This window comes from Salmo salar, chromosome 01, assembly GCF_965601325.2.
Source record: "Salmo salar chromosome 01, fSalSal1, whole genome shotgun sequence".
Taxonomy (NCBI): domain Eukaryota; kingdom Metazoa; phylum Chordata; class Actinopteri; order Salmoniformes; family Salmonidae; genus Salmo; species Salmo salar.
The window spans coordinates 27,236,921-27,255,426 of NC_138291.1; the positions used below are offsets into that span (position 1 = coordinate 27,236,921).

Consider the following 18,506-nt stretch of genomic DNA (forward strand, 5'->3'; position numbering starts at 1 on the left):
TGTCCAGGAGTTAGAGAAAAGATGGTTACCTGGTTTCAAATCAAATCAAATTGTATTTGTCACATGCCGAATGCTTACTTTACAAGCCCTTAACTAACAATGCATTTCAAGAAATAGAGTTAAGAAAATATTTAGTAAACAAAATAAAAAACAGATTGGTTGAGGTCATTTGTACATGTAGGTATGGGTAAAGTGACTATGCATAGATTATAAACAGCGAGTAGCAGCAGTGAAAGACAAAGGGGCCATTTGATTAATTGTTCAGCAGTCTTATAGCTTGGGGGTAGAAGCTGTTAAAGATCCTTTTGGACCTAGCCTTGGCGCTCGGATACCACTTGCCGTGCAGTAGCTTGGCCATGCAGTCGTGGGTGAACAGGGAGTACAGGAGGGGACTAAGCACGCACCCCTGAGGGGCCCCGGTGTTGAGGATCAGCGTGGCAAATGTGTTGTTGCCTACCCTTAACACCTGGGGGAGGCCCATCAGGAAGTCCAGGATCCAGATGCAGAGGGAGGTGTTCAGTCCCAGAGTTCTTAGCTTAGTGATGAGCTTTGAGGGCACTATGGTGTTGGATGCTGAGCTGTAGTCAATGAATAGCATTCTCACATAGGTGTTCCTTTTGTCCAGGTGGGAAAGGGCAGTGTGGTTTCCTGCCTATTGTTAGACCAAGATCACATTGTTCCATTTGGATTGTTCCTGCAAACACATACTCAGCTATACCACATTCAGCCTTAGCCAAGGGCATTGTAGCTGTGCTGTAAGCTAAAAGTAATAGATTGTTGAGGGGAGACCTGTTAACTATTGCAGCTGTTGTGTATAGGCTTTCTGTGTGTGTACAATGCCATTTCATTGTCCCTATCAACCGTTCCTCTGCTTTGAATACCAGGAGCAGACATTGTGCAGTGGCTGATGAAAAACCTCTCCATTGAGGACTCAGGTATGTCTGCTATGTACACAGCCAACGTGACTGGGATTGACCGCTGATGTCAGTCTCTACTCAAGCCATTTTTCTCTACTCAGCGTTAGTCTTCTCTCCTGTAGCTGAAGCCATTCATTTAGGGAGCCTGATCGCTGCCCTTGGCTACCTCTTCCCGATCTCCGACCATGTCCTCACTCTCAAAGATGATGGGACCCTGTACCGCTTCCAGGTAAGCTACCATGGTAACTTCAGGCACCAGTAGACGTACCATCCTTACACTCTTAGAAAAAAAGGGTTAAAAAAGGGTTCTTCGGCTGTCCCCATAGAGATTTTTTCCCCTTCTTATTTTCTACATGGAACCAAAAGGATTCTTCAAGGGGTTTTATGTGGAGACAGCTGAATAACCCCTTTGGGTTTTAGATTGCACCTTTTCTTCTAAGAGCGTAGTGGTCCCAAACTGGATTTCCTGTCAACACCACCATCCATAACATGAGTTATGACCATAAATGATCCTGTGCACTGTCCAGAACAGTAGCCTCATTACCTTGTGGCTGGTCACTTTATGCTCTAAAGCAGAGAAAACCAGGGGAGAGTGTTCTAACAGAGCAACTGAATTGAGAGATTCCTATAGTCTGATCCTCAGTAACAGGTCAAGTGTTGTAATTGGTCTGGACTCACTACCCTTGTTCTCTCCCCTAACTCGTGGGTAAATCACTACAGATATTATCACTATATTGTAAATATCATTAACAATTTTGATATTATAGATGATATCAATTGGAGAGGCACAATGTACAGTGTTGCATATCTACTCACAGCATCCCACAATCTGGCATTGTTGTTCAAATCAAATGTTATTCGTCACATGCTTCGAAAACAACAGGCATAGACTAACAGTGAAATGCTTACTTACGGGCCCTTCCCAACAATGCAAAGATAAAGAAAATAGAGAAATAATAGAAAATGTATATCACATTATAATAAAAGTAATAGTAAATACACAATGAGTAACAATAACTTCACTATATACAGGGGGTCATAGTACCGAGTTGATGTGCAGGGGTACGAGGTAATTGAGGTACCCCTTGACTTTTTCCACATTTTGTTACGTTACAGCCTTATTCTTGAATGGATTAAATATTTTTTTTCCTCATCAATCTACACACAATATCCCATAATGACAAAGCAAATACAGTATTCAGACCATTTACTCAGTACTTTGTCGAAGCACCTTTAGCAGCGATTACAGCCTTGAGTCTTCTTGGGTATGAAGCTACAAGCTTGGCACACCTGTATTTATTTTAATTTTATTTAACTATTTGGGAAGTTTCTCCCATTCCTCTCTGCAGATCCTCTCCGGCTCTGTCAGGTTGGATGGGAAACGCTGCGCAGCTATTTTTAGGTCTCTCCAGAGATGTTTGATCAGGTCCAAGTCCGGGCTATGGCTGGGGCACTCAAGGACATTCAGAGACTAGTCCCAAAGCCACTCCTGCATTGTCTTGGCTGTGAGCTTAGGGTCGTTGTCCTGTTGGAAGGTGAACCTTCACCCCAGTCTGAGGTCCTGAGTGCTCTGGAGCAGGCTTTCATCAACGATCTCTCTGTACTTTGCTCCATTCATCTTTCCCTTGATCCTGACTGGTCTCCCAGTCGCTGCCACTGAAAAACATCCCCACAGCATGATGCTGTGATCACCATGCTTCACCGGAAGGATGGTGCCAGGTTTCCTCCAGACTCGACGATTGGCATTCAGGCCAAAGAGTTCAATCTTGGTTTCATCAGTCCAGAGAATGTTGTTTCTCATGACCTGAGAGTCCTTTAGGTGCCTTTTGGCAAACTCCAAGCAGGCTGTCATGTGCATTTTACTGAGGAGTGAGTGGCTTCTGTCTGGCCACTCTACCATAAGCGGCTGATTAGTGGAGTGCTGCTGAGATGGTTGTCCTTCTGGAAGGTACCTCCATCTCCACAGAGGAACTCTGGGGCTCTGTCAGAGTGACCAGTGGGTTCTTGGTCACCTCCCTGACCATGGCCCTTCTCCCCCGATTGCTCATTTTGGCTGGGTGGCCAGCTCTAGGAAGAGTCTTGGTGGTTCCAAACTTCTTCCATTTAAGAATGATGGAGGCCACTGTGTTCTTGGTGACCTTCATTGCTGCAGACATTTTTTGGTTCCCTTCCCCAGATCTGTGCCTTGACAAAATCCTGTCTCGGCGCTCTACAGACAATTCTTTCAACCTCATGGCTTGGTTTTTGTTCTGACATGCACTGTCAACTGTGGGACCTTATAAAGTCAGGTGTGTGCCTTTCCAATCAATTCAAATTTCAAATCAAATCAAATTTATTTTTATATAGCCCTTCGTACATCAGCTGATATTCTCAAAGTGCTGTACAGAAACCCAGCCTAAAACCCCAAACAGCAAGCAAAGCATGTGAAAGAAGCACGGTGGCTAGGAAAAACTCCCTAGGAAAAACTCCCTAGAAAGGCCAAAAACCTAGGAAGAAACCTAGAGAGGAACCAGGCTATGAGGGGTGGCCAGTCCTCTTCTGGCTGTGCAGGGTGGATATTATAACAGAACATGGTCAAAATGTTAAAATGTTAAAATGTTCATAAATGACCAGCATGGTCAAATAATAATAATCATAGTAGTTGTCGAGGGTGCAACAAGCACGTCCGGTGAACAGGTCAGGGTTCCATAGCCGCAGGCAGAACAGTTGAAACTGGAGCAGCAGCACGGCCAGGTGGACTGGGGACAGCAAGGAGTCATCATACCAGGTAGTCCTGAGGCATGGTCCTAGGGCTCAGGTCCTCCGAGAGAAAGACAGAAAGAGAGAAAGAGAGAATTAGAGAGAGCATATTTAAATACACACAGGACACCGGATAAGACAAGAGAAATACTCCAGATGTAACAGACTGACCCTAGCCCCCCGACACATAAACTACTGCAGCATAAATACTGGAGGCTGAGACAGGAGGGATCAGAAGACACTGTGGCCCCATCCGATGATACCCCCGGACAGGGCCAAACAGGCAGGATATAACCCCACCCACTTTGCCAAAGCACAGCCCCCACACCACTAGAGGGATGTCTCCAACCACCAACTTACCGTCCTAAGACAAGGCCGAGTATAGCCCACAACGATCTCCGCCACGGCACAACCCAAGGGGGGGGGCGCCAACCCAGACAGGAAGACCACGTCAGTGACTCAACCCACTCAAGTGACGCACCCCTCCCATGGACAGCATGGAAGAACACCAGTAGGCCAGTGACTCAGCCTCTGTAAAAGGGTTAGAGGCAGAGAATCCCAGTGGAAAGAGGGGAACCGGCAAGGCAGAGACAGCAAGGGCGGTTCGTTGCTCCAGCCTTTCCGTTCACCTTCACACTCCTGGGCCAGACTATACTTAATCATAGGACCTACTGAAGAGATAAGTCTTCAGTAAAGACTTAAAGGTTGAGACTGAGTCTGCGTCTCTCACATTGGTAGGCAGACCATTCCATAAAAATGGAGCTCTATAGGAGAAAGCCCTACCTCCAGCCGTTTGCTTAGAAATTCTAGGGACAATTAGGAGGCCTGCGTCTTGTGACCGTAGCGTACGTGTAGGTATGTACGGCAGGACCAAATCGGAAAGATAGGTAGGAGCAAGCCCATGTAATGCTTTGTAGGTTAGCAGTAAAACCTTGAAATCAGCCCTTGCCTTAACAGGAAGCCAGTGTAGGGAGGCTAACACTGGAGTAATATGATCAAATTTTTTGGTTCTAGTCAGGATTCTAGCAGCCGTATTTAGCACTAACTGAAGTTTATTTAGTGCTTTATCCGGGTAGCCGGAAAGTAGAGCATTGCAGTAGTCCAGCCTAGAAGTAACAAAAGCATGGATTAATTTTTCTGCGTCATTTTTGGACAGAACATTTCTGATTTTTGCAATGTTACGTAGATGGAAAAAAGCTGTCCTTGAAACAGTCTTGATATGTTCTTCAAAAGAGAGATCAGGGTCCAGAGTAACGCCGAGGTCCTTCACAGTTTTATTTGAGACGACTGTACAACCATCCAGATTAATTGTCAGATTCAACAGAAGATCTCTTTGTTTCCTGGGACCTAGAACAAGCATCTCTGTTTTGTCCGAGTTTAAAAGTAGAAAGTTTGCAGCCATCCACTTCTTTATGTCTGAAACACAGGCTTCTAGCGAGGGCAATTTTGGGGCTTCACCATGTTTCATTGAAATGTACAGCTGTGTGTCGTCTGCATAGCAGTGAAATTTAACATTATGTTTTCGAATGACATCCCCAAGAGGTAAAATATATAGTGAAAACAATAGTGGTCCTAAAACGGAACCTTGAGGAACACCGAAATTTACAATTGATTTGTCAGAGGACAAACCATTCACAGAGACAAACTGATATCTTTCCGACAGATAAGATCTAAACCAGGCCAGAACTTGTCCATGTAGACCAATTTGGGTTTCCAATCTCTCCAAAAGAATGTGGTGATCGATGGTATCAAAAGCGGCACTAAGATCTAGGAGCACGAGGACAGATGCAGAGCCTCGGTCTGACGTCATTAAAAGGTCATTTACCACCTTCACAAGTGCAGTCTCAGTGCTATGATGGGGTCTAAAACCAGACTGAAGCGTTTCGTATACATTGTTTGTCTTCAGGAAGGCAGTCAGTTGCTGTGCAACAGCTTTTTCTAAAATTTTGGAGAGGAATGGAAGATTCGATATAGGCCGATAGTTTTTTATAATTTCTGGATCAAGATTCGGCTTTTTCAAGAGAGGCTTTATTACTGCCACTTTTAGTGAGCTTGGTACACATCCGGTGGATAGAGAGCCGTTTATTATGTTCAACATAGGAGGGCCAAGCACAGGAAGCAGCTCTTTCAGTAGTTTAGTTGGAATAGGGTCCAGTATGCAGCTTGAGGGTTTGGAGGCCATGATTATTTTCATCATTGCGTCAAGAGATATAGTACTAAAACACTTTAGTATCTCCCTTGATCCTAGGTCCTGGCAGAGTTGTGCAGACTCAGGACAATGGAGCTTTGGAGGAATACCCAGATTTAAAGAGGAGTCTGTAATTTGCTTTCTAATGATCATGATCTTTTCCTCAAAGAAGTTCATAAATTTATTACTGCTGAAGTGAAAGCCATCCTCCATTTGCGAAGGCTGCTTTTTAGTTAGCTTTGCGACAGTATCAAAAAGAAATTTCGGATTGTTCTTATTTTCCTCAATTAAGTTGGAAAAATAGGATGATCGAGCAGCAGTAAGGGCTCTTCGATACTGCACGGTACTGTCTTTCCAAGCTAGTCGGAAGACTTCCAGTTTGGTGTGGCGCCATTTCCGTTCCAATTTTCTGGAAGCTTGCTTCAGAGCTCGTGTATTTTCTGTATACCAGGGAGCTAGTTTCTTATGACAGATGTTTTTAGTTTTTAGGGGTGCAACTGCATCTAGGGTATTGCGCAAGGTTAAATTGAGTTCGTCGGTTAGGTGGTTAACTGATTTTTGTCCTCTGACGTCCTTGGGTAGGCAGAGGCAGTCTGGAAGGGCATCAAGGAATCTTTGGGTTGTCTGAGAATTTATAGCACGACTTTTAATGCTCCTTGGTTGGGGTCTGAGCAGATTATTTGTTGCAATTGCAAACGTAATAAAATGGTGGTCCGATAGTCCAGGATTATGAGGAAAAACATTTAGATCCACAACATTTATTCCATGGGACAAAACTAGGTCCAGAGTATGACTGTGGCAGTGAGTAGGTCCAGAGACATGTTGGACAAAACCCACTGAGTCGATGATGGCTCCGAAAGCCTTTTGGAGTGGGTCTGTGGACTTTTCCATGTGAATGTTAAAGTCACCAAAAATTAGAATATTATCTGCTATGACTACAAGATCCGATAGGAATTCAGGGAACTCAGTGAGGAACACTGCATATGGCCCAGGAGGCCTATAAACAGTAGCTATAAAAAGTGAGTGAGTAGGCTGCATAGATTTCATGACTAGAAGCTCAAAAGACGAAAACGTCATTGTTGTTTTTTTTTTTGTAAATTGAAATTTGCTATCGTAAATGTTAGCAACACCTCCGCCTTTGCCGGATGCACGGGGGGTATGGTCACTAATGTAACCTGGGGGTGAGGCCTCATTTAACACAGTAAATTCATCAGGCTTAAGCCATGTTTCAGTCAGGCCAATCACATCAAGATTATTATCAGTGATTAGTTCATTGACTATAACTGCCTTGGAAGTGAGGGATCTAACATTAAGTAACCCAATTTTGAGATGTGAGGTATCACAATCTCTTTCAATAATGGCAGGAATGGAGGAGGTCTTTATACTAGTGAGATTGCTAAAGCGAACACCGCCATTTTTAATTTTGCCCAACCTAGATCGAGGCACAGACACGGTCTCAATGGGGAAAGCTGAGCTGACTACACTGACTGTGCTAGTGGCAGACTCCACTAAGCTGGCAGGCTGGCTAACAGCCTGCTGCCTGGCCTGCACCCTATTTCATTGTGGAGCTAGAGGAATTGAATTTCAGGGGAAAGGAAAGGGGGATACCTAGTCAGTTGTACAACTCAATGCATTCAACTGAAATGTGTCGCATTTAACCCAACCCCTATGAATCAGAGAGGTGTGGGGGGCTGCCATAATCGAAATCCACGTCTTCGGCGCCCGGGGAACAATGAGTTAACTGCCTTGTTCAGGGGCAGAACAACAGATTTTTACTTTGTCAGCTCGGGGATTAGTTCCAGCAACCTTTTGGTTACTGCCCAATGCTCTAACCGCTTTACCTGCCGCCCCTGTTTTTGTTTTGTTATATAAATTTGTAAAAATGTCTAAAACCTTGTTTTTGCTTTGTCATTACAGGGTATTGTGTATAGATTGATGAGGAAAAGATGAATTTCATCCATTTTCGAATAAGCCTGTAACGTAACAAATGTGGAAAAAGTCAAAGTGTCTGAATAGTTTCCAAATGCACTGTATATTATATATGCAGTATATTTTTTCCTTAATAAACTCAGCAAAAAAAGAAACGTCCCTTTTTCAGGACTCAGTCTTTCAAAGATAATTCATAAAAATCCAAATAACTTCACAGATCTTCGTTGTAAAGGCTTTAAACAATGTTTCCCATGCTTGTTCAATGAACCATAAACAATTAATGAACATATGACTATTTTACACCATTTTAAAGACAAGACTCTCCTTTATCTAACCACACTGTCCGATTTCAAAAAGGCTTTACAACGAAAGCAAAACATTAGATTATGTCAGCAGAGTACCCAGCCAGAAATAATCAGACACCCATTTTTCAAGCTAGCATATAATGTCACAAAAACCAAAACCACAGCTAAATGCAGCACTAACCTTTGATGATCTTCATCAGATGACACTCCTAGGACATTATATTATACAATACATGCATGTTTTGTTCAATCAAGTTCATATTTATATCAAAAACCAGCTTTTTACATTAGCATGTGACTAGCATGTGACTAGCATTCCCACCGAACACTTCCGGTGAATTTACTAAATTACTCACGATAAACGTTCACAAAAAACATAACAATTATTTTAAGAATTATAGATACAGAACTCCTCTATGCCCTCGCAATGTCCGATTTTAAAATAGCTTTTCGGTGAAAGCACATTTTGCAATAATCTCAGTAGATAGCCCGGCATCACAGGGCTAGCTATTTAGACACCCAGCAAGTTTAGCACTCACCAAAGTCAGATTTACTATAAGAAAAATGTTTTTACCTTTGCTGTTCAAGACACTATCCGAATGGTAAAGAAGGGTGACGAGCACGACACATTTCGTGACAAAAGAATTCTAAATATTCCATTACCGTACTTCGAAGCATGTCAACCGCTGTTTAAAATCAATTTTTATGCCATTTTTCTCGTAAAAAAGTGATAATATTCCGACCGGGAATCTGCGTTTAGGTAAAAAGACGAAAGAAAATAAAGCATGGGGTCGACTCGTGCACGCGCCTAAGCCCATTGTCCTCTGATCGGCCAATTACCAAAGGCGATAATGTGTTTCAGCCACAGGCTGCCTCGATATCATTCAGCTTTTTCCCGGGTTCTGAGAGCCTATGGGAACCGTAGGAAGTGTCACGTTACAGCAAAGATCCTCAGTCTTCAATAAAAAGAGCCAAGATGAACAAGAACTTGTCAGACAGGTCACTTCCTGTATGGAATCTTCTCAGGTTTTTGCCTGCCATATGATTTCTGTTATACTCACAGACACCATTCAAACAGTTTTAGAAACTTTAGGGTGTTTTCTATCCAAAGCCAATAATTATATGCATATTCTAGTTTCTGGGCAGGAGTAATAATCAGATTAAATCGGGTACGTTTTTTATCCGGCCGTGAAAATACTGCCCCCTAGCCATAACAGGTTAAGGTCACAGTTATGAAAACTTAGGACACTAAAGAGGCCTTTCTACTGAATCTGAAAAACACCAAAAGAAAGATGCCCAGGGTCCCTGCTCATCTGCGTGAACGTGCCTTAGGCATGCTGCAATGAGGCATGAGGACTGCAGATGTGGCCAGGGCAATAAATTGCAATGTCCGTACTGTGAGACACCTAAGACAGCGCTACAGGGAGACAGGATGGACAGCTGATCGTCCTCACAGTGGCAGACCACGTGTAACAACACCTGCACAGGATCGGTACATCCGAACATCACACCTGCGGGACAGGTATAGGATGACAAGTGCCCGAGTAACACTAGGAACGCACAATCCCTCCATCAGTGCTCAGACTGTCCGCAATAGGCTGAGAGAGGCTGGACTGAGGGCTTGTAGGCCTGTTGTAAGGCAGGTCCTCACCAGACTCTACCGGCAACAACGTTGCCTATGGGCACAAACCCACCGTCGCTGGACCAGACAGGACTGGCAAAAAGTGCTCATCACTGATGAGTCGCAGATTTGTCTCACAAGGAGTGATGGTCGGATTTGCATTTATCGTCGAAGTCATGAGCGTTACACCGAAGCCTGTACTCTGGAGCGGGATCGATTTGGAGGTGGAGGGTCCGTCATGGTCTGTGGTGGTTCACTCGCGTCTGATGTGTCACAACTAGAGGTCGACCGATTAATCGGAATGGCTGATTAATTAGGGCCGATTTCAAGTTTTCATAACAATTGGTAATCGGTATTTTTGGCCACCGATTTGCCGATTATTTATTTACATTTTTAAATAAAAAAAAGTTGTACATTTTTTTTTTGAAACCTTTATTTAACTAGGCAAGTCAGTTAAAGAACACATTCTTATTTTCAATGACGGCCTAGGAACGGTGGGTTAACTGCCTTGTTCAGGGGCAGAACGACAGATTTTTACCTTGTCAGCTTGGGGATGCAACCTTACGTTAACTAGCGCAACGCTCTAACCACCTGCTTTATGTTGCCAAGGTAAGTTGCTAGCTAGCATTAAACTTATCTTATAAAAAAACAATCAATCAATCATAAACACTAGTTAACTACACATGGTTGATGATATTACTAGTTTATCTAGCCTGTCCTGCTTTGCATATAATCGATGTGGTGCGCATTCGCGAAAAAGGACTGTCTTTGCTCCGACGTGTACCTAACCATAAACATCAATGTCTTTCTTAAAATCAATACACAAGTATATATTTTTAAACCTGCATATTTAGTTAATATTGGCTGCTAACATGAATTTCTTTTAACCTCTATGGGCTAGGTGGGACGCTTGCGTCCCACCTACTCAACAGCCAGTGGAGTCCCGTGGCGCGATATTCAAATACCTTAGAAATGCTATTACTTCAATTTCTCAAACATATGACTATTTTACACCATTTTAAAGACAAGATTCTCGTTAATCTAACCACACTGTCCGATTTCAAAAAGGCTTTACAACGAAAGCAAAACATTAGATTATGTCAGCAGAGTACCCAGCCAGAAATAATCAGACACCCATTTTTCAAGCTAGCATATAATGTCACAAAAACCAAAACCACAGCTAAATGCAGCACTAACCTTTGATGATCTTCATCAGATGACACTCCTAGGACATTATATTATACAATACATGCATGTTTTGTTCAATCAAGTTCATATTTATATCAAAAACCAGCTTTTTACATTAGCATGTGACTAGCATGTGACTAGCATTCCCACCGAACACTTCCGGTGAATTTACTAAATTACTCACGATAAACGTTCACAAAAAACATAACAATTATTTTAAGAATTATAGATACAGAACTCATTTATGCAATCACTATGTCCGATTTTAAAATAGCTTTTCGGTGAAAGCACATTTTGCAATATTCTGAGTAGATAGCCCGGCCATCACAGGCTAGCTATTTTGACACCCACCAAGTTTGGCCCTCACCAAACTCAGATTTACTATATGAAAAATTGGATTACCTTTGCTGTTCTTCGTCAGAATGCACTCCCAGGACTTCTACTTCAATAACAAATGTTGGTTTGGTTCAAAATAATCCATAGTTATATCCAAATAGCGGCGTTTTGTTCGTGCGTTCAAGACACTATCCGAAGGGTAAAGAAGGGTGACGCGCCCGGCGCGTTTCGTGACAAAAAATGTCAAAATATTCCATTACCGTACTTCGAAGCATGTCAAACGCTGTTTAAAATCAATTTTTATGCGATTTTTCTCGTAAAAAAGCGATAATATTCCGACCGGGAAACCCTGTTTTTGTTCAAAGACTGAAAATGTAAACATGGTGGAGGCTCGTGCACGAGCGCCCCAGTCTCATTGTTCTCAGATCGACCACTATCCAAATGCGCTACTGTTTTTCAGCATTGGCCTGCAAAGTCATCAATCAACGTTCTGGCGCCTTCTGAGAGCCTATGGGAGCGTTAGTAAATGTCACGTTATGCCAGAGATCCCCTGTTTTGGATAGAGATGATCAAGAAGGCCAAGAAATAGTCAGAGAGAGCGCTTCCTGTTTGGAATCTTCTCAGGTTTTGGCCTGCCAAATGAGTTCTGTTATACTCACAGACACCATTCAAACAGTTTTAGAAACTTTAGGGTGTTTTCTATCCAAATCAAACAATTATATGCATATTCTAGTTACTGGGCAGGAGTAGTAACCAGATTAAATTGGGTACGTTTTTTATCCGACCGTGCAAATACTGCCCCCTATCCCCAACAGGTTAACTAGGGAAAATGTGTCACTTCTCTTGCAAACAGAGTCGGGGTATATGCAGCAGTTTGGGCCGCCTGGCTTGTTGCGAACTATGAAGACTATTCTTCCTAACAAAGACAGCCGACTTCACCAAACGGGGGATGTTTTAACAAAAGTGCATTTGCGGAAAAAAAAGCACAATCGTTGCACGACTGTGTAACGGCTGTCGGGAGAGAGACTAGACCAAGGCACAGCGGAGTTAGTGTTCATCTTGAATTTTAATTACAACAAAGAGAACACTACAAAAAATAACAAATACTCGACAGCAGAACAGTCCTGTTGGAAATTATTCTAAACAGAAACAGAAACAATTACCCACAAAACCCCAATAGAAAAATGGGCACTTATGTGTGACTCCCAATCAGCAACAACACTCTACAGCTGTGCCTGATTGGAAGCCACACGGCCAAAATCAATGAAACAAACCAACATAGAAAAATGCACATAGAACGCCCACCCAATGTAACACCCTGGCCTAACCAAAATATAGAACAAAAACCCCTCTCTATGGCCAGGGCGTTACAGTACCCCCCCCCAAGGTGCGGACTCTGACCGCAAAACCTGACTCTGAAGGGGAGGGTCCGGGTGGGCCTTCTTATGGCGGCGGCTTAGGTGCGGGACGTGGCCTCTGCTCCACCCTCGGCGTCGCCCTCTTAGGTGGCGCACCTGGCCGCGCCGAAGGTCTGGTGGGCGACCCAGACTGCGCCCGGCTGGCGGGCGGTGATGGTTGCGCCCGGCTGGCGGGCGACCCTGGTTGCGCCCGGCTGGCGGGCAGTGAAGGCTGCGCCTGGCTGGCGGGCGGCGATGACTGCGCCCGGCTGGTGGGCGTCCCTGGCTGCGCCCGGCTGGCGGGCGTCCCTGGCGGCTCCGGACAGGCGGGCGGCTCTGGCGGCTCCGGACAGGCGGGTGGCTCTGGGGGCTCCGGACAGGCGGGCGGCTCTGGGGGCTCCGGACAGGCGGGCGGCTCTGGCGGCTCCTGACTGGTGGGCGGCTCTGGGGGCTCCGGACTGGCGAGACCCACTGGAGGCCTAGTCCTAGGAGGCGGCACAGGACGGACCAGGATGGGGAGACCCACTGGAGGCCTGGTCCGTGGAGACGGCACAGGAGAGACCAGGATGGGGAGACCCACTGGAGGCCTGGTCCGTGGAGGAGGCACAGGCTTAACCAGGATGGGGAGACCCACTGGAGGCCTGGTCCGAGGAGGAGGCACAGGATAAACCGGGCTGTGGGGGAGCACTGGAGTTCTAGTATGGACGCTCTTTACCCACACTCCAGGCTGAATGCCCACTTTGGCCCGGCACGGGCGGAGCGCAGGCATTGGGCGAACTGGGCCCTCCCAGCGCTCCGGTGACACAGTGCGCAGCACCGGCGCAGGATAACCTGGACCGGGGAGGCGCACTGGAGACTAGACACGCTGAGCTGGCACCATCCGCCCTGGCTCGATGCCTGCACTCGCATGGCACTTGTGGGGGGCTGGCCTATAGCGCACCGGGCTATGCACGCGCACTGGAGACACCGTGCGCTTTACTGCATAACACGGTGCCTGCCCAGTACTGCGCTGCCTGCCGTAAGCACGGGGAGTTGGCCCAGAATTCCTTCCTGGTTCCACCACACTCCCCGTGTGCCCCCCCAAAAATATGTTTTGGGGCTGCCTCTCGTGCCTGTTGCGCTCCCTCTCCTCATACCAGCGACTCTCAGCTATCGCTGCCTCGATCTCCCACTGCGGGCGGCGATAATCCCCAGCTTGAGCCCATGGTCCTTTTCCGTCCATTAATTCCTCCCATCTCCAGGAATCCTGAACGTTCCTCTCCATCTTCTCCAAAGTCCATGAGTCCAATTTACTTTCCTTCTCCTGGTGCCTCTCCTTCCTCCGCTGCTTGGTCCGTTTTTGGTGGGTAATTCTGTAACGGCTGTCGGGAGAGAGAGTAGACCAAGGCGCAGCGGAGTTAGTGTTCATCTTGAATTTTAATTACAACGAAGAGAACACTACAAAAAAATAACAAATACACGACAGCAGAACAGTCCTGTTGGAAATTACTCTAAACAGAAACAGAAACAATTACCCACAAAACCCCAACGGAAAAACAGGCACTTATGTGTGACTCCCAATCAGCAACAACACTCTACAGCTGTGCCTGATTGGAAGCCACATGGCCAAAATCAATGAAACAAACCAACATAGAAAAATGCACATAGAACGCCCACCCAATGTAACACCCTGGCCTAACCAAAATAAAGAACAAAAACCCCTCTCTATGGCCAGGGCGTTACAGACTGTACCTAACCATAAACATCAATGCCTTTCTTAAAATCAATACACAGAAGTATATATTTTTAAACCTGCATATTTAGCTAAAAGAAATCCAGGTTAGCAGGCAATATTAACCAGGTGAAATTGTGTCAGTTCTCTTGCGTTCGTTGCACGCAGAATCAGGGTATACAGAATCTGGCTCGTTGCGAACTAATTTGCCAGAATTTTACGGAACTATGAAATAACATTGTAGGTTGTGCGATGTAACAGGAATATTTAGACTTATGGATGCCACCCGTTAGATAAAATACGGAACGGTTCCGTATGTCACTGAAAGAATAATGTTTTCGAGATGATAGTTTCCGGATTTGACCATATTAATGACCTAAGGTTTATTATATTATAGTTAAGTCTATGATTTGATATTTGATAGAGCAGTCTGACTGAGCGGTGGTAGGCAGCAGCAGGCTCGTAATAGTCAAAGGTATATGGTTTAGAGAGAAATAGTCGATGCGTCATAATTCCTGTAATAACTTGCGGCTGAACTTGAAAGGGGTTCCTTCGTTATTTTACCGTTCATGTCTTCCATAGAGAATGTCTTGATCTACTTCAAATAAGGTCTGTGTTTTGTGCTTAAACCGCCTCTGCGTTTTGATACCCGTGTAAATCTCACTAGGTAACGCTTGTCAACATATTTTCATAAATCCACTCTACAAAAAAATTTATCTTCGCTTATATTGATCAGAGTTATATCCTATGGATATCTACACAGTTATAAAATTGTCAAGGTGGTGTAAACCTAAACCAAACACAGACCTTATTTTAAGTTAATCTAAAAATATCCTATGGAATAAATGAAGGAACCGCTTTTCAGATTTTGCTAGAAGGTGTCATGGGAATTATGACTCGCACTTTGGTAGTCAATTCTTACCATGCCCTTTATTAAAATAGGATTTCCTGCATATAGAAATTACAGTTTTTGTTTTCAGCATTCATCACAGGTAACTTAAACTCTATTTGTATTATTCAAACAGTTGAGAGTATTTGTCTCCTAAGCAGACTCTTCAGTATCGTTGTCACTTCAGAGCTGTGTGTGTGTGTGTGTGTGTGTGTGTGTATATATAAAAAAAAATCATAATAATAATCGACCGATTAATCGTTATCGGCTTTTTTGGCCCTCCAATAATCGGTATCGGCGTTGAAAAAGCATAATCGGTCGACCTCTAGTCACAACATCATCGGACTGAGCTTGTTGTCATTGCAGGCAATTTCAATGCTATGCATTACAGGGAAGACATCCTCCTCCCTCATGTGGTACACTTTCTGCATTCTCATCCAGATATGACCCTCCAGCATGACAATGCCACCAGCCATACTGCTCGTTCTGTGCATGATTTCCTGCAAGATAGGAATGTCAGTGTTCTGCCATGGCCAGTGAAGAGCCCGGATCTCAATCGCATTGAGCACGTCTGGGACCTGTTGGATCGGAGGGTGAGGGCTAGGGCCATTCCCCCCAGAAATGTCCTGGAACTTGCAGGTGCCTTGGTGGAAGAGTGGGGTAACATCTCACAGCAAGAACTGGCAAATCTGGTGCAGTCCACGAGGAGGAGATGCACTGCAGTACTGACTGTTACTTTTGATTTTGACCCCCCATTTGTTCAGGGACACATTATTCCATTTCTGTTAGTCACATGTCTGTGGAACTTGTTCAGTATATGTCTCAGTTGTTGAATCTTGTTATGTTCATACAAATATATACACGTTAAGTTTGCTGAAATTAACACCGTTTTTTTTGCTGAGTTTATATTTATATTTTAACCTTTTTTTTGCTCCCTCTTGGTCCCCCCTTGGGCCTGGGCCCAGGGGCTTCAGCCCCGGTAAGCCCCTGCATTAAGCCGGCCCTGCATGCATTGTGACATACATCACAGTGTGTTACAGTGTAGTGGAGGCTGAATGGTCCCTGGTCCTGCTGAAAGGCTCCAGAATAATGAGTCACTATGGCTGGCTAATCCCAGCTAGGAGCAGCTCCCTTTGGGAAGTGCTAAGCTGGCAGTCCTCTCTTCCTCTGCACTTTTCTCTGTCACTCACCCATCCCACTCCTCCCCCAATCTACCGGAGAATCCATTTATGCACACTTCTTTTCCCTCAGATTAAGATGCATGACGTGCCTTTTTCTGGAAGGGGATGCGTGTGTGTCACCCATATTCAATCGGACTAAAAATACCCTTCCTCTGATGTTATGCGTGGTGCAACAAGTGAGTGTCATCATTGCCAATAAAAGAGGACCTGCATGCTCTTTTGAGTATGTTGATGCCCTTTTGAGTATGTCTCTGTGCCAGCACTGAGGAGCTTTGACAGAGGCTGTGTGGGTATGCTATGCTATAAATAGGTGCTGCATCTTTGGATGCCCCGCTTTTAATGACAAGTTCCTGCTGTGCTTTGAGATAAATCTGTGATGTTTTGGGGCAAGCCTTTTATAAACACATTTCATGCATGCTACGTCATTTACATAATATAAGACATTAGCAGAATCTTTTTTAATACCACACATACAGTACCAGTCAAAAATTTGGACACACCAACTCATTCAAAGGTTTTTATAAAAAAAATTGACTATTTTCTACATTCTATAATAATAGTGAAGACATCAAAACTATGAAATAACAAATATGGAATCATGTAGTAACCAAAAAAGTGTTAAACAAATCAAAATACACTGCTCAAAAAAATAAAGGGAACACTAAAATAACACATCCTAGATCTGAATGAATGAAATAATCTTATTAAATACTTTTTTCTTTACATAGTTGAATGTGCTGACAACAAAATCACACAAAAATAATCAATGGAAATCCAATTTATCAACCCATGGAGGTCTGGATTTGGAGTCACACTCAAAATTAAAGTGGAAAACCACACGACAGGCTGATCCAACTTTGATGTAATGTCCTTAAAACAAGTCAAAATGAGGCTCAGTAGTGTGTGTGGCCTCCACGTGCCTGTATGACCTCCCTAAAACGCCTGGGCATGCTCCTGATGAGGTGGCGGATGGTCTCCTGAGGGATCTCCTCCCAGACCTGGACTAAAGCATCCGCCAACTCCTGGACAGTCTGTGGTGCAACGTGGCGTTGGTGGATGGAGCGAGACATGATGTCCCAGATGTGCTCAATTGGATTCAGGTCTGGGGAACGGGCGGGCCAGTCCATAGCATCAATGCCTTCCTCTTGCAGGAACTGCTGACACACTCCAGCCACATGAGGTCTAGCATTGTCTTGCATTAGGAGGAACCCAGGGCCAACCGCACCAGCATATGGTCTCACAAGGGGTCTGAGGATCTCATCTCGGTACCTAATGGCAGTCAGGCTACCTCTGGCGAGCACATGGAGGGCTGTGCGGCCCCCCAAAGAAATGCCACCCCACACCATGACTGACCCACCGCCAAACCGGTCATGCTGGAGGATGTTGCAGGCAGCAGAACATTCTCCACGGCCAATCTTGGTGTTCTCTGGCAAATGCCAAACATCCTGCACGGTGTTGGACTGTAAGCACAACCCCCACCTGTGGACGTCGGGCCCTCATACCACCCTCATGGAGTCTGTTTCTGACCGTTTGAGCAGACACATGCACATTTGTGGCCTGCTGGAGGTCATTTTGCAGGGCTCTGGCAGTGCTCCTCCTGCTCCTCCTTGCACAAAGGCGGAGGTAGCGGTCCTGCTGCTGGGTTGTTGCCCTCCTACAGCCTCCTCCACGTCTCCTGATGTACTGGCCTGTCTCCTGGTAGCACCTCCATGCTCTGGACACTACGCTGACAGACACAGCAAACCTTCTTGCTACAGCTCGCATTGATGTGCCATCCTGGATGAGCTGCACTACCTGAGCCACTTGTGTGGGTTGTAGACTCCGTCTCATGCTACCATTAGAGTGAAAGCACCGCCAGCATTCAAAAGTGATCAAAAGATCAGCCAGGAAGCATAGGAACTGAGAAGTGGTCTGTGGTCACCACCTGCAGAACCACTCCTTTATTGGGGGTGTCTTGCTAATTGCCTATAATTTCCACCTGTTGTCTATTCCATTTGCACAACAGCATGTGAAATTTATTGTCAATCAGTGTTGCTTCCTAAGTGGACAGTTTGATTTCACAGAAGTGTGATTGACTTGGAGTTACATTGTGTTGTTTAAGTGTT

The 18,506-nt window shown here is 44.9% G+C and overlaps 1 protein-coding gene across 2 annotated transcripts in view; it reads left to right on the forward strand.

Annotated features, from left to right (window-relative positions):
- LOC106588600 (regulator of G-protein signaling 6) overlaps window positions 1–18,506 on the forward strand; it is a 78,207-nt gene that overhangs the window by 41,203 nt on the left and 18,498 nt on the right. For both annotated transcript variants that reach the window (XM_014178214.3, XM_082973053.1), the window contains exons 4-5: window positions 885–935; window positions 1,040–1,146. In XM_014178214.3, the coding sequence (XP_014033689.1) occupies window positions 885–935; window positions 1,040–1,146 (158 nt within the window). The remainder of the gene's footprint in view (window positions 1–884; window positions 936–1,039; window positions 1,147–18,506) is intronic.